The sequence below is a fragment of the Manis pentadactyla genome, chromosome 3 (assembly GCF_030020395.1).
Source record: "Manis pentadactyla isolate mManPen7 chromosome 3, mManPen7.hap1, whole genome shotgun sequence".
Taxonomy (NCBI): Eukaryota; Metazoa; Chordata; class Mammalia; order Pholidota; family Manidae; genus Manis; species Manis pentadactyla.
In genome coordinates, this window is record NC_080021.1 from 184,678,905 (window position 1) to 184,696,128 (window position 17,224).

General features: G+C 37.4%; 1 protein-coding gene and 1 pseudogene across 6 annotated transcripts in view; one reads left to right on the forward strand and one right to left on the reverse strand.

The window, feature by feature from the left end:
- The window catches only part of UBAP1 (ubiquitin associated protein 1), a 58,349-nt gene that overhangs the window by 13,768 nt on the left and 27,357 nt on the right, over window positions 1–17,224 (forward strand). For 5 of the 6 annotated variants that reach the window (XM_036898004.2, XM_036898007.2, XM_036898005.2 and 2 more), the window contains one exon: window positions 14,016–14,056. In XM_036898004.2, the coding sequence (XP_036753899.2) occupies window positions 14,023–14,056 (34 nt within the window). In that variant the 5' untranslated portion in view covers window positions 14,016–14,022. Of the gene's footprint in view, window positions 1–14,015; window positions 14,057–15,124; window positions 15,347–17,224 lie in introns of all 6 variants that reach the window. The other variant, XM_036898008.2, reaches the window with a different exon arrangement.
- LOC130683008 (60S ribosomal protein L37a-like) lies at window positions 11,850–14,008 on the reverse strand (annotated as a pseudogene).

A 17,224-nucleotide genomic window follows, 5' to 3' on the forward strand; every position in this document is an offset into this window, starting at 1 on the left:
GAGTGTTCTGTAGATGTCCGTTAGGTCCATCTGTTCTAATATGTTTTTCAGTGCCACTGTCTATTCAGTGTGGATTCTATTTCCCCCTTAAATTCTGTTAGTATTTGTTTCACTTAGGTTCATAGATATTTATAATAGTTATGTCCTCTTGTTGGACTGACTCTTTTATCAGTATGTAATGTCCTTCTTTGTCTCTTGTTACTTTCTTTGTTTTGGAAGTCTATTTTGTGTGATAGAAGTACTGCAGCTCCTGCTTTTTTTTCCCTATTAGTTGCATGAAATATGTTTTTCCATCCCTTTACTTTCAGTCTGTGTATATCTTTGGGTTTGAAGTGAGTCTCTTGTAGGCAGCATATAGATAGGTCTTGTTTTTTTATCCATTCAGTGACTCTATGCCTTTTGATTGGTGCAATCAGACCATTTACATTTAGGGTGATTATCGATTATTGCCATTGCAGGCTTTAGATTCATGGTTACCAAGGGTTCAGGGGTAATTTCCTTACTATCTAACAGTCTAATTTAACTCAGTTCATATGCTATTACAAACACAATGTAAAGGTCCTTTTTTTTTTTTCTTTACTTCTTTTTCTTCCTCCTCCATTCTTTGTATGTTATGATCATATTCTGTACTCTTGGTCTATCCCTAGGGTGACATCTATTTAGCCTTAGGAATACTTCCATCTATTGGAGTCCCTCCAAAATGCACTGTAGAGGTGGTTTGTGGGAGGTAAATTCTCTCAGCTTTTGCTTATCTAAAAGTTGTTTAATCTGTCCTTCAAATTTAAATGATAACCTGGCTGGGTAGAGTATTTTTGGTTCAAGGTTCTTCTGCTTCATTGCATTAAATATATCATGACACTCCCTTCTGGCCTGTAAAGTTTCTGTTGAGAAGTCTGATGACAGCCTGATGGGTTTTCCTTTGTAGGTAATCTTTTTTCCTCTCTGTGGTTGCTTTTAAAAGTCTGTCTTTATCCTTGATCTTTGCCTTTTTAATTGTTATATGTCTTGATGTTGTCTTCTTTGGGTCCTTTGTGTTGGGAGATCTGTGTATCTCCATGGCTTGAGAAACCTCCTTCCCCAGATTGGGAAAGTTTTCAGCAATTACCTCCTCAATGACACTTTCTATCCAGTTTTCTCTTCTTCTTCTGGTGCCTCTATAATGCGAATATTGTTCCATTTGGATTAGTCACACAGTTCTCTCAATATTCTTTCATTCTTAGAGATTCTTTTTTTTTTTCTCTGTGCCTCAGCTTCTTTGTATTCGTCTTCTCTAATTTCTGTTCCATTTACGGTCTCTTCTACTACATCTAATCTTTAAAATTTCTCCATTGTATGTTTCATTTCAGATACGGAATTTCTTAATGATTGAATCTACATCTTAAATTCCCTCCTGAGTTTTTTACTGTTTTTCTGTACCTCCATAAGCATGTTTATGATTTTTATTTTGAACTCTCAGGAAGATTGGTGAGTTCAGATTCATTTGGCCCTTTTTCTGGGGTTTGTGAGATTTTGGTCTGAACCAGGTTCTTCTGACGTTTCATATTTCTTTCTATGTTGTGCCCTCTAGTGCCCAGAAGCTCCAGTCTTTGGAGCTGCTCAGCCCCTAGAGTGAGGTTGGGGGTTGTAGAGGAGCGGAGCTGCTGCCTGGGGTGAGGAATGATCTGTTTCCTGATTCCCGTCTGTGGTGCCTGTCTCCAGTATCAGAGCCAGTGGGCTGAGCACGCAGGTGTAAGCCTCTGTGCTTTGCATCTCTAGTTGTTTTGAGTGAGGCCTCCCCTGGCTGGCCTGACACCAGTGCAGTGACTGCTGGTTTGTAAGTCGGTGCTGTCAGGCCAGGAGGAAGGCTCAGCAGGTGTGTCACAGTGTGGGGCCTCAGAACTGAGCAGCAGCCAGGGGATGGAGTGCCTGAAGCTCCTCAAAGTTCCCAACCTGCTAGGCAGAGCGTGCTCAGGCAACCTTGTCCAGCTGTCCCTTCTCCCACACAGCAAGCTTTGTGTAAACCCCGCCCCTTCACCAGCCCTCTCACTTCTAGGAATCCTCTCAGACTGTCTGCCTTTCCTTTGTCCCAGAGTGGCCAGATGTGGATCCTGTTCTCCACATATGGCCGGAATCTCAGTCCCTCAAGCACTCCGCCTGTCCCAGCTCCCCAACCTCCAGAGCACCACACAGTGTAGGTTTCTGCTCGCAAAGCAGATCTCCAGGGCTAGGTGTTCTGCAGTCCCAGGCTTCCACCCTTTTCCCATTCTGTTTCTCTTCCTCCCGCTGGTGAGCTGTGGTGGGGGAAAGGCTTGGGTCCTAACAGATCAAGGCTTTGGTATGTTACCCTGTTTCATGAGGTCTGCTCTGTTTGTGAGGTCTGTATCCAGTCTGGTTCAGCCTTCTTTCCTGTTGCTGTTTTAGGGTTGGTTGTATTAATTAACTATATTTTCGTACTTTTTGTGGTTTTGGGAGGAGTTAGTTCTCTGTCTCACCTCTCCTGCCGCCATCTTCTATGTAATACTTTTTTATCTTTAAAGAGTTTGGACACAGCTTTTCTTTCTTCTATTCAATGTTTTGGTTAATTCCTAGCAGTTAACTAACCAGTAACTTTCTGTAAGTAATGGAGATTCATGATGATTGTTTGCTTTTTGACACTTTATATTTGAATGACACTTGCTGGCTAATAGGCCTTAAAGTGGGGACACCTACACTTCTGGGGTCACTAGCCATCAGGGCAAGTATATTGCTGTGGTATGATTTTCTGCCCAATGTAGGACAGATAGTAAGTAGGGATGTAAAGCAAGCTATGCAAATGCTTCTATGAAATGGCCTTGGCTAGGAATCAGGAATGGGCTGTTGGAGAGCTTAGTTTGTTTGGTAACTTTGTTCTTGGCATACCTAAAAAGAGCTAATTTATTATCCAACAGATTATAAAAATTAATGAGTAAATTTCTCTTTACCAGTGAATAAAATTATTAGTTATTTCACTTAAAATAGCCAGTTAAAGTGAAAATATGTCACCTGTATTTCCCCTTTTATTCTTCTGTATCTATATAATCATTCTTTAGATGGCACGCTTACCAAATTCAGAGCTACTTGTTTTTGGTAACAGCTTTATTGATAATTGACATATTGTACAGTTCACCCACTTAATGTAATTCAGGAGTGTTCACTAGTATGTTCACAGTGTTGAAACCATTACCACAGTCAATTTTGGAATATTTTCATTACCCCATGGGGAAATCCTATACCTGCTAGCTGTGGCGAATGCTTCTTAAAAACTCTCTTAGCTTTGCTGTGTCTGCTAAGTTTAGAAGGTATTTTGCCAGTTAAAGACACAGTATTAATATGTTATTTGAGGAGAGAAGAAAAGATGGCAGCATGAGAAGTGAGGCAGAAACCTCCTCCCAAAATCACATATAATACAAAAATACAGCAAATACAACTAAGTTTGAAAGAGTGACCAGAAAGAAGACTGCCACGGAGTACCTACATCTGGGGAAAAGAGAAGACATCATGGAAAAGGATAAAAGTAGCAAGGCCATGGTCCGATGGGATCCAAGCCATCCCCACACCCCAGCTCACTGGTGGGAGGAAGAGAAATGGAGCAGGGAGGGAGTAGAAACCCAGGACTGCTGAACACCCTTCTCTGGAGATATGCTTCAGCAGCATGAACCCATACTACATGGTGCTCTGCAGATTAGTGGGGTTGGAAAGCAAAGACAGGCACAATACTTGGAGAGACTGAGATTTCAGCCATTTGTGGAGAACAGGTACCAACAACCGCCCACTCTGGGACACAAGAAAGGCGGGCATGTTGAGACTTCCCAATAGCCAGAGGGGCACTAAAGGGCAAGGATTACACAGTGCTTGCTGCTGAGGAGAAAGGACCAGCATGCTCAGCCCAGCAGGTTGGGAAATTTCAGGAGCTTCAGACAATCCATTCCCTGGGCTGGCAACATGCTCTGAGGTCCCCCACTTAAATACGCAGCCTGCTGCTCCTTCCACCTGGCCAGCAGTGGTTTGCAAATCAGCTGCTGCCTCTGCCATCATGCCAGGCCATCTGGAGGGTGGCCCCGCCTGTGGCAGCTACAGGGGTGTAATGCAGAGGCTCCTCCCTGTGCGCTCTGCCCCCTCACCCTGGCAGTGGAGGCAGGCAGTGCAGCTGGGAATCAGGAAAGAGCTCTTTCCTCCCAGCAGGCACTGGCACTGCATGCTTGTGATCCTCGCTATTGTGCCAGGTGCTGGGCAGCTCCACAGACTAGAGCTTCTAGACAGTATAGGGTGCCGCCTACATGAAGTTATTATTCCATAGTAATCATTACAAATATGAAATGGCAAAAGAATCTGGTACAAACCAAAATTCCTCAATCACAAGAAAGAGGGCTAAGCAAAACTGAAATTACCAACCTTCTTGATAAAGATTTGAAAATAAAAATCATGAACGTGCTCATGGAGGTACAAAAAAATAGTCAAGGTCTCAGGGAGGACTTCAAAAAAGAGAAACTCAAAAATACAGTATCTGAAGTGAAACATACAATGGAGGGAAATAAAAGCAGATTAGAGAGGTAGAGGAGATGGTAAATGAAACAGAAATTAGAGAACAGGACTACAAAGAAGCTGAGGCACAGAGAGACTAAAGCATCTCTAGGAATGAAAAAATAAGAGAACTGTGAGACCAGTCCAAACAAAAATATTCACATTACAAGCGCACCAGAAGAAGAGAGGAGAAGGGATAAAAAGAGTCTTTGAGGAGGTAATTGCTGAGAACTTCCCCAATCTGGGGAAGGAGATAGTCTCTCAGGCCGTGGAGGTACACAGATCTCCCAACACAAGGGACCCAAGGAAGACAACACCAAGACACACAATAATGTTAAAATGAAAAAGATCAAGGACAAAGAGTATTAAAAGCAGCCAGAGAGAGAAAAAAGATCACCTACAAAGGAAAACCTATCAGGCTATCATCAGACTTCTCAGCAGAAACCTTACAGGCCAGAAGGGAGAGGCATGATATATTTAATACAATGAAACAGAAGGGTACCAACCAAGAGTACTCTACCTGGCAAAATTATAATTTAAATTTGAAGGAGGCATTCAATAATTTCTAGACAAGCAAAAGTTGAGGAAATTTACCTCCCACAAAACATCTTTACATTGTATTTTAAAGGGACTGCTATAGATGGAAGTGTTCCTAAGGCTAAATAACTGTCACCAGAGGAAATAAAACCACAGTAAAGGAAGTAGAGCAATTAAATCAACTACCCACAAAGTCAGTCAAGGGATTCACAGAGAGTACAAAATATGACACCTAATATATAAAGAGTGGAGGAGGAGGAAAAAGAAGGGGGAAATAAAGAACCTTTAGATTGTGTTTGAAATAACATACTAATTAAGCAAGTTAAGTAAGACTATTAGATAGTAAAGAAGCTACCCTTGAACCTTTGGTAAACATGAATCTAAAGTCAGCAATGGCAATAAGTCCATATCTCGATAATCACCCTAAATGTAAATGGACTGAATGCACCAAATCAAAGACAGGGTTACAGAACAGATAAAAAAACAAGACCCATCTGTATGCTGCCTACAAAAGACTCACTTCAAACCCAAAGACATACACAGACTAAAAGTGAAGGAATGGAAAAAGACAATTAATGCAAACAATAGGGAAGAAAAAGCAGGAGTTGCAGTACTTGTGTAGGACAAAATAGACTTCAAAACAAAGAAAGTAATGAGACAAAGAAGGACATTACATATTGATAAAGGGGTCAGTCCAACAAGAAGATATAACCATTATGAATATCTCTGCACCCAAAACAGGAGCAGCTACGTATGTGAAACAAATAACACAGAAGTAAAGGGGGAGATAGAATGCAATGCATTCATTTTAGGAGACTTAAACACACCACTGATTCCAAAGGACAGATCAACCAGACAGAAAATAAGGAGACATAGGTACTGAACAACACATTAGAACAGGTGAACCTAACAGACATCTACAGAACACCCAAAAGCAGCAGGATACACATTCTTCTCAGGTACACATGGAACATTTTCAAGAATAGATTACATACTAGGCCACAAAAAGAGTCTCCATAAATTCAGAAGGACTGAAATTGTCCAGCCAGATTCTCAGATCACAAAGGTATGAAACTAGAAATAAATTGTGCAAAGAAAACTAATAAGCGCAGAAACACATGGAAGCCTAACAACATGCTCCTAAATAATGAATCAGTGACCAAATTAAAACAGAGATCAAGCAATATATGGAGACATTACAATGATAACTCAACACCACAATATCTGTGGGATGCAGCGAAGGCCATTCTAAGAGGGAAGTATATTGCAATACAGATAAACCTCAAGGAAGAACAATCCCAAATGAACAGTCTAAACTCACAATTAATGAAACTAGAAAAAGAAGAACAAATGAGGCCCAAAGTCAGTAAAAGGAGATAAATAAATAAATAAATAAGAGCAGAAATAAATAAAATTGAGAAGAATAAAACAATATTATCATTGAAACCAGGAGCTGGTTCTTCAAGAAAATAAAATAGATAAACCCCTAGCCAGACTTATCAGGGAAAAAAACAGTGTCTACACACATAAACAGAATCAGAAATGAGAAAGGAAAAATCACTACAGACACCACAGAAATACAAATAATTATGGGAGAATACTATGAAAAATTATATGTCAACAAACTGGATAACCTAGAAGAAATGGTCAACTTTCCAGAAAAATACAACCTCCCAAGGCTGACCCAGAAAGGGAAAATCTGAATAGACCAGTTACCAGCACCAAAATTGAATTGGTAATCAAAAAACTACCTAAGAACAAAACACCTGAACCAGATGGTTTCACCACTGAATTTTATCAAACATTTAGTGAAGACCTAATATCCAATCCTCCTTAAAGTTTTCCAAAAAGTAGAAGAGGAGGAAATACTTCCAAACTCATTCTGTAAGGCCAGCATCACTCTAATACCAAAACTACGCAAAGACACCACAAAAGAAGAAAATTACAGACCAATATCCTTGATGAACATAGAAGCAAAAATACTCACCAAAATATTAGCAAACTGAATTTAAAAGTACATCCAAAAGATTATCCATCATGATCAAGTAGGATTTATTCCAGGAATGCAAGGATAGTATAATAAAAAATCCATCAACATCATATACATCAACAAAAAAAGGACAAAAAATCACATGATCATTTCTAGATGCTGAAGAAGCATCTGACAAAATTCAACATCCATTCATGATAAAAACTCTCAACAAAACGAGTGTAGAGGGCAAGTACTTCAACATAATGAAGGCCATATACAGCAAACCCACAGCCAGCATTACTCAACAGCAAAAAGCTGAAAGCTTTTCCTCTAAGACGGGGAACAAGAAAAGGATGCCCACTTTCACCACTTGCATTCAACATAATACTGGAGGTCCTAGCCACGGCAATCAGACAACACAAAGAAATAAAATGCTGAGAAAGACAAGTATCAAATGATTTCACTCATCTGTGGAGTGTAAGAACAAAGAAAGAACTGAAGAAGGAACAAAACAGCAGCAGACTCACAAACCCTAGAATGAACTAACAGTTACCAAAGGGAGAGGGACTGGGGAGGATGGGTGGGAAGGGAGGGAGAAGGGGGAAAAAGTGGTATTATGATTAGCACACAGAATGTAGGGGGCAGGCACGGGGAAGGCAGTATAACAAAGAGAAGACAAGTAGTGATTCTATAGCATCTTACTACACTGATAGACAGTGGCTGTAATGGGGTATTTGGTGGGGACTTGATAATGGGGGGAGTCTAGTAACCACAGTGTTGCTCATGTAATTGTATATTAATGATACCAAAATAAATAAATCAAGCTGTAGATCATTAAAAAAAGAAATAAAAGACATTCAGATTGTTAATGAAGAAGTTAAACTGTTTTCAGATGACAGATATTGTACATAAAAAACCTAAAAAATCCACCCCTACACTACTAGAACTAATAACTGAATTCAGCAAAGTGGCAGGATACAAAATTAATACACAGAAATCTGTTGCATTCTTATATACTAACAATGAACTAGCAGAAAGAGAAATCAGGAAAAGCATTCCATTTACAATTGCATCAAAAAGAATAAAATACCTAGGAATAAACCTAACCAAGGGTGTGAAAGACCTATAGCTCTGAAAACTACAAGACACTCATGAGAGAAATTAACGAAGACACCAATAAATGGAAATACATCCCATTCTCATGGATAGGAAAAATTAATATTGTCAAAATGTCCCTCCTGCCTAAAGCAATCTACAGATTCAGTGCAGTCCCTACAAAAATACCAATAGCAACTTCAAACTCTGCTACAGAGCCACAGTAATCAAGACAATTTGGTACTGGCACAAGAACAGACCCATAGACCATCGGAACAGAATAGAGAGTCCAGATATTAACCCAAGCATATATGGTTAATTACTATATGATAAAGTAGCCATGGGTATACAATGGGGAATTGTCAGCCTCTTCACCAACTGGTCTTGGCAAAACTGGACAGCTTCATGTAAGAGAATGAATCTGGATTACTGTCTTAACTCCATACCCAGAAGTAAACTCGAAATGGATCAAAGACCTGAATATAACTCATGAAAGCATAAAATTCTTAGAAGAAAACATAGGCAAAACTCTCTTGAATATAAACATGAGCAACTTTTTCATGAACGTATCTTCCTGGGCAAGGGTAACAAAAGTAAAAATGAACAAGTGGGACTATATCAAACTAAAGACCTTCTGTACAGCAAAGGACATCATCAGTAGAACAAAAAGGCATCCCACATTATGGGAGAATATATTCATAAATACATATCCGATAAGGGTTTGATATACAAAATGTATAAAGAGCTCACATGCCTCAACAACCAAAAAGCAAATAACTCGATTAAAAAATGGGTAGAGCATCTGAACAGGCACTTCTCCAAAGAAGAAATTGAGATGGCCAATAGGTGCATGAAAAGATGCTCCACATCGTTAATCATCTGAGAAATGCAAATTAAAACCACAATGAGATATCACCTCACACCAGTTAGGATGGCCAACATCCGAAAGACAACAACAACAAATGTTGGCGAGGATGTAGAGAAAGGGGAACCCTTCTACACTGCTGGTGGGAATGTAAATTAGTTCAACCATTGTAGAAAGCAATATGGAGGTTTCTCAACAAACTAAAAATACATAGATATACCATTTGACCTGGGAATTACACTCCTAGGAATTTACCCTGAGAATACAGGATGTCAGATTCAAAAAAACATACGTCTCTCTATGTTTATTGTAGCAGTATTTACAATAGCCAAGATGTGGAAGCAACCTAAGTGTCCATCATTAGATGAATGGATAAGGAAGACATGGTACATATACAGAATGGAATATTATTCAGCCATAATAAGATAAGAAATCCTGCCATTTGCAACAACATAGATGGAACTAGAGGGTGTTATGCTCAGTGAAATAAGCCAGGCGGAGAAAGACAAGTATCAAATGATACTACTCATCTGTGTAGTATAATAACAAAGCAAAAACTGAAGGAACATAACAGCAGCAGATTCACAGAACCCAAGAATGGACTAACACTTACCAAGGGGAAAGGGACTGGGAAAGGTAGGTGTGAAGGGAGGGATAAGGGGATTAGGGGGCATTATGATTAGCACACATAACATTGTGGGTGGGTGGGGGCACAGGGAAGGATGTATAGCACAGAGAAAATAAGTAGTGACTCTACAGCATCTTACTATGCTGATGGACAGTGACTGTAATGGGGTATGTGGTTGGGACTTGATAATGGGGGGAGTCTAGTAACCACAATGTTGCTCATGTGATTGAATATCAATTTGGTAACTTAAAAGATATACCAATAGCATTTTTCAATGAACTAGAGCAAATAGTTCTAAAATTCATGTAGAATCACAAAAGACCCCAAATAGCCAAAGCAATCCTGAGAAGGTAGAACAAAGCTGGGTGGTTTATGCTCCCTAACTTCAAGCTCTACTACAGAGCCATAGTAATCAAGACAATTTGGTACTGGCACAAGAACAGACCCATAGATTATGGAATAGAATAGCAAGCCCAGATATTAGCCCATGCATGTATGGTCAATTAATATACAATAAAGGTATGTATATACAATGGGGAAACAACAGCTTCTTCAACAACTGGTGTTGGCAAAACTGGACATCTACATGTACAAGAATGAAACTTGATTTTTGTGTAACTCCCTACACAAAAGTAAACTCTAAATGGATCAAAGGCCTGAATGTGAGTCATGAAACCATAAAACTCATAGAAGAAAACATAGGCAAAAGTCTCTTGAATATAAACATGAGCAACTTTTTCCTGAACACATATCCTCTGGCAAGGGAAACAAAAGCAACAATGAAAAAGTGGTATTGCATCAAACTTCAAAGCTTCTGTACAGCAAAGGATACCATCAGCAGATCAAAAAGGCATCCTACATTATGGGAGAATATATTCATAAATATGTATCTGATAAGGGGTTGACATCCAAAATGTATAAAGAGTTCATGTGCCTCAACAAACAAAAAGCAAATAACCCAATTAAAAAATGGGCAGATGATCTGAACAGACACTTCTCCAAAGAAGTTCAGATGCCAACAGGCACATGAAAAGATCCTCCACATGGCTAATCATCAGGGAAATGCAAATTAAATCCACAATGAGATATCACCTCACACCAGTTAGGAACACCAACATCCAAAAGACAAGCAAGAACAAATGCTGGCTAGGATATTGAGAAACGGCAATCCTTCTTCCCTGTTGGTGGGAATGTAAATTAGTTCAACCATTGTAGAAAGCAATACGGAAGTTCCTCAAAATATAAAAATAGAAATACCATTTGACCCAGTAATTCCACTCCAAGGGATACCCAAAGAAAACAAGATTCCAGATTCAAAAAGACATATGCAACCCTATGTTTATCGCAACACTAACGATAGCCAAGATATGGAAGCAACCTAAGTGTCCATCAGTAGATGAATGGATAAAGAACAAGTGGTATATATACACAGTGGAATACCATTCAGCCATGAGAAGAAAGCAAATCCTATCATTTGCAACAACGTGGATCGAGCTTGAGGGTATTATGCTCAGTGAAATAAGCCAGGCAGAGAAAGACAAGTACCAAACGATTTCACTCATATGTGGAGTATAAGAACAAAGAAAAAACTGAAGGAACAAAGCAGCAGCAGACTCACAGACTCCAAGAAGGGACTAGTGATTACCAAAGGGGAGGGGTGGGGGAGGGTGGGGGTGGAGGGAGGCAGAAGGGGATTCACACATAATGTAGAGTGGTCTCAGGGAAGACAGTATAGCACAGAAAAGTCAAGTAGTGACTATAGCATGTTACTTTGCTGATGGACATTGACTGCAGTTGGGTGGGGGGGCTGGATAATATGAGTGAATCTAGTAAACACAATGTTGCTTATGTGAACCTTCATAAGATTATATATCAGTGATATCTTAGTAAAAAAAAATAACATTATTTGAATTTGCATTTTTCAACTCATTTTATTCTCTTTCTGAAGAAAATTAAGCTGAGACATAAACTGATTTACTTAAATTTGTTTTTTTGCTCTTAATTTGGGAAAAATATCCATTGTTAGAAACCATATATCATTGTAGAAAACTTGTTATCAGGCAGAAAGCACAGTAATAGAATTTAGTACAGCTATATGATTTGTCATTTTGAATTTCCGCATTTAAAAAATACTTCATTCCAGTGGGATAGGTTAAAGTATTATTAGTACTGACATTATCTAATTCCAATGTTATGGGTGTATATATATATATATATATATATATATATACTTTTTAAAAAATTGAGGTATAGTTGATGTTGTAGTAACACTTTCCCTTTTTAGTTTTCAGTTCTGTGAGTTGTAACAAATGCATGTATAGACTAGTCCACCAACCTAAAAAAATTCCCATGTTCCTTTTATAGTCAGTTCCTTCCCCCACTATTCACAGTCCCTGGTGCTAGACTAATTTTCTGTTCCTGTAAATTTTTTCCTTTTCCAGAATATTATAAATGAAATGATATGGTATATAACCTTTTGAGTCTGGGTTCTTTAATTTACCATGATGCATTTGACATTCATCCATGTTGTGGTATATCCATATATTGCTCAAACTTCACCATTTAGTGTACAGTCCAGTGGTTTTTTCGAATGTTCAGAGATTTCTGCAATGATTACTACAGTCACATTAGGACATTTTCATTACCCCTGAAAGAAACCCTGTACCTCTGAGCTGTAATGTCCATCTCCCTGAGTTAATTTTTATATATGGTGCAAGGTATGAATGGAGGTTTATTTTTTGCTTCTGAATGTCGGGGACACTGTTTGTTGAGAAAACTATCCTTTCCCCTTTGAACTGATTTTGCACCTTTGTTGAAAGTCAGTTGGCTATACATGTATAGGTCTATTTCTGGACTCTGCTCCATTGGTCTGTGTGATACCTTATGCCAATTTCACACTGTCTTAATTACTGTAGCTTTATAGTAGGACTTAAAGTGAAGTGGTAAGTTCCCCAACTTTGTTCTTTTTCATAGTTGTTTTGGCTGTATTTCTTTCTGTGTAAATTTTAAAATCAGCTTGTCAATTTCTTAAAAAGCTGCAGATTTAAATTCTATTTTGAGTAATTTTCACAAGATAGCTGCAATATACTTAACTTTTTTTTTAACTTGCAGTGAAAAATAGGTCATTTTCAGTATAGTGCCTTGTTTACTGTAATGCAGGGTGATAGAAAGCATACCATAAATTCTTATTCTTACAGTTAGCCTTAATTTTTTTCCTGCTATGTCTTAGATAAGTTAAAGGTATAAACACCAGATAAAGTGAGATAAATTTTTAGATTGAAGAGCTCAGGTTATTTGTGTAAAAATGGGCTTTGTACTTACATATAGGGGTTGAAAGTGCGAAGGTAGTAATTGAGCTAGATGGGTGGTTTTACGGTTTTCCCTCCCCTCCCTACCTTTATTTTTTGGAATTTTATTTAAAATTAAAACTGTAGAAATGGTTGTATGTCATTCATTCTCCACTCCAGGAATTTCAGTCTTAATGATTACAGGTAATTGCCAGTAGAAGGTCTGTATTTATGTAACTGAATAAAATGGGATATATTTCTTAATCTGTTAAAAATAAAAATCTTGACATATTTGTAGTTTATTTTTTTAAATTCCCAAGTCTTTTTTGAGAAAGGAAAACTAATGCAGTGCAAATCAAAACATATAATTACTAAAATTAACAGCAAACCAAAAGTAATTTTGTTACATAAATTAATCCATTTATTATTATCTAGCAATGGTGAAAAATGGTGGCATTTCTACTGGTCTTGCAGTTCCTTCAGTCTTCTGACAGTCAACTTTCCTGTGACAGCGGAAGTGGTGGTGTAGGGCCAGGCACCACCAGCTACTGTTTTCATTCAGGAACCACATTGCCAGATGCCCACAGCTCGTCTCTTTATCTTGGTTTCACCACGAAAGGACCAAGTGTACTTAGTGTGCTGGCTTATTTTAGTTTTCTTCAGCATTTTCCTGAGGGAAGCATCATAACAGTCCAATATTTACTTATGATTTTGACCTTCTTAGTGCATTTAGCTGTTTTGCTGTGAACAAGGTGCAAGCCAAGAGAGCAACAGACATATTCATCGTTCATGTCAGGAAGCTATGTGCTTAGTAATTTTTTTCTTTTGATAGTCTTTCTATAAATTGGTCAGTGGCTAGTATACTGTTACTCTACTTTTTTCCCCAGGACTTGCAGATTTCAGAAATGTTTTATTTTTCTCTAGAAACTATAATTTCTCCCCCTTTCTGCTTTCTTTTCGGAGACTTTTGGAGACTGAGATGTTTAGGACTCTTGTCAGTCCTGGAACCTTCTGGTCTTCTGGTTATTTTTTTATAGTCTCAATTTTCTTATAATGATTTGTTTATGTACACTCAAGGCATAATGAACCTAAAAATAGTTCTTTGTTTTTCAGGTTCTAAATGGCTTCTAAGAAGTTGGGTGCAGATTTTCATGGTAAGTCGTCTTTAGATAACATGGTTTGTTAAGATTTGATTAGTAATTTGAAACCACTTTGCATTGTTTGATTTTTGTTTCAACGAGCACCTTGAGAAAAATAGTTGTATGAAAATGTAGCATATATTTTCAAAGGACTTCAGATAACTTTAGTATTGAAATATTTCTTCAGAAGGATAAACTTTAGAGATGCTCTGGTTATTGTACTCGAAACTACCAGAGATAGGAGGGCATCTGCCTGTTTTTGTTGTACTTCAGCAGTATTTTGATGTAGTTAACCATTTTCTTTCTTATTCTCTGATCTTAGTTCTTTTACATATTAAGTGTGAAAAGCTCTAAACCTTTAATTAACACTTTATGTTTTGGTTTGGTCACCCCTCCCCTGCCAAGGATGTAATTCACTACAAATAACCCATAATCAGCAGATCAGTCAGTATGCTACAGAATTATTAGTAATAGTGATTACAGTTTTGCATTTGGAACTAATAGTTTATCATCTTTTTCTAAGGTATAACCTTTCAAAATGGAATACATGAATAAGCTTTATTTGTATTTGGGAGGAACCAAGTTTTAAGAAGTTAAAATTAGACCCTCTTTCGTACTGTTTTAAGTTAAACACCAGAAATGTCCGGACAACACAATACTTTAAGAGGGCTTTTAAAGCTGATCTTCCATTTTAAAAATCATGTCATTGTTAAGAATGATTTGCTAGACTGCACTGTGACATGTTGGTGTGCGCTTCTGCTTGATAGTATCACTTAGCTTAAGTTGGGGTGGTTGCAGCAATCACTATGGTTTTAACTTGGTTATATATTCTATGCAACAGCTTTAGTATTTTGAATTGCATTGTGCAAATACTTAAATATATCACTTGCATATGTTCTGTTAAATCCTTTTTGAGTTAAGTCCCTCAAACTCTGGAATTTGCATTCTGTGTAACACGCCAGGCATTGGATTTTTCAGGTAAGATATCTCCTGTTGTTGAAGGATTATTACAGGGCTCTTGCAGAGTATGTGAGTATTAGTAGAGAAGCAGAACTGAAGTTGTCTCTGCTTCACTTTTTCAAGGGAGAAGAGAGGACAGAGCCACGGACAGAGGAAAGGCCTTGGGAGAGAAACTAACAAAAATGAAAAATTTATAAACTTACAATCTTATTTCAAAAAATAAGCTAGCTATCTTGAATCTTTGGGAACTCCTTTTTGGAGTGAAAAACTTAAGTTGGACTCCAGGTTATGTTTTCCAGCTAAACAATCTAGAGAGAAGATTGTAATTCTGAAGTTACCTCATCAGTAAAGACTTGTCTTGCTTCATTTCTTTACGTTCCTAACCAAAATTCTATTGCTTAAATGAAACATTCTACCTGAGTAAAATTTGAGAAATAAAGTTTCTCTTTCTCTGCTTCTTCCACTTGAATTTACTGAGCTCCTGCTTGAATTTCAGTGACTTTAGTTGGCTTTTAGAGTAAGAATCTTATATTTAGATATCATGTACTTTAAGGAATAGAAGTTAAAGGAAATAAGTGGATAATAATTATTAGACAATCATGCAGGTATCTGAGTGCAAGAATCAAGTTCAGCCTGACTTTACAAGGCTGGAAACCAAGGCTACTATACCCTTCATCTCTGAGGAAGCTGTATAGCCTTTCCTCGTTGCTTTTCTTTGCAGGTGTTCTCCATTTTTATTCTTCATTTATAGATTTGCTTTCTTGCCCTTCTTGTATAGAGTGCATAGGTCCAAGAATGGCCACCCAAATTTAGGTGCTGCTTGCTACTTGATTTTTTGGTTAAGTGGCAGCATCATACAGCTAAAGTTTTTGTATCTTTTAGTCAAGAAAGTATCTGACAGGCACAGCATAGTTAATGAGCTTATGGATTGGTTCCCCGTAAGTTAGATATTATTTGACTGGTCCAATGAGTGTGTATGTGTAATTCTTCTAGGGCATTTGGGGTGTGGACAGGGAGGTAATAAGTCTTCTCATGACCAAATATTAAAATGCTTTTTTAAATTTTAAATATTTGGGCTGACTATATCTTGTGCTATTCTTATGGCTAGTATTTGATTTACCTTCAAGTGTATTCTTTTCAGCTGGGGTTGAACTTCATCACAGTCATTTAATAACTACATATCCCTAAATAAGACTAAGAGATTTCTCAAGACCTTTAAAAATATTTTTCTTATATTATATAAATTGTAAAACATTGGCTCAATTTAAATCAGGCATTTCTTGGAGCCTGGTGCTTTAAAATGTCAATCTTCTTTAATTTTTAACTCATTTTCCACTTGTTTTATCTAAGTTATTTTCCAGAATTGACTTTAAAAGGATTTTTAAAAATGTTTCAGAAAACAAATTAAATGCTCTTTTAATATCTGGAAAAATGCCTTGAGATTCTAATTTAGGAAGAAAATAGGTCTCTTTGGACTTAACAAAACTAAGCTCCCTCTTTTTTTTTGATAGGGCTTATATGTATATTTAATATAATTAGGTATATATTACAATATTGTATATATGTAAATTAAAATAGCAACAAAAGTGCTAAATTGGGAGATTGTAATCAGAATCAACATGTCCGAAGGTTCTTGTATTTTTCAGAAATGGTCAAAGAACTGATTTATATGAAACTCAAAGAAGTTCAAATGTACTATATTTTATTGGTTTGGACACTGAAGCCATTGTTTAATTTTTTGAAGAAAGCGATTTTTTTTTTTTTTATTGTGGTAAAATACACATAACACAAAATTTATGATCTTAACCTTTTTTAACTGCACAGTTAAGTACATGCACACTGCTATAGAGCCATCACCTAAACTCCTTCTTTTGAAAGGCCAAGTGGCCCCATTTTTGACCATTTAACTTCTAGAGAGGTTAATTTCTCCCCTGGTTGAATTTCTGTTAAGATACTGAAATACTTTTCTGCTGAGTGAGAAAAAAGGATATTTTATTATAGATTGTTTTAAAAGCTGATTTGTTATTTACACTGTTACATAGAAAAGTTAGCCACTGAATCATTGTTCTCTTAAATGTAATATGCCGTCCCCACCTGCCTTTCAAGATTTTCTCTTTATTTTTTGTTTTCAATATTTTGACTATGATGTGGCTTGGTGTGATTTTTCTATGTGTTTATCCTACTTGGAGTTAGCTGAGCTTCCTGAATATGAGTTATCTTTTA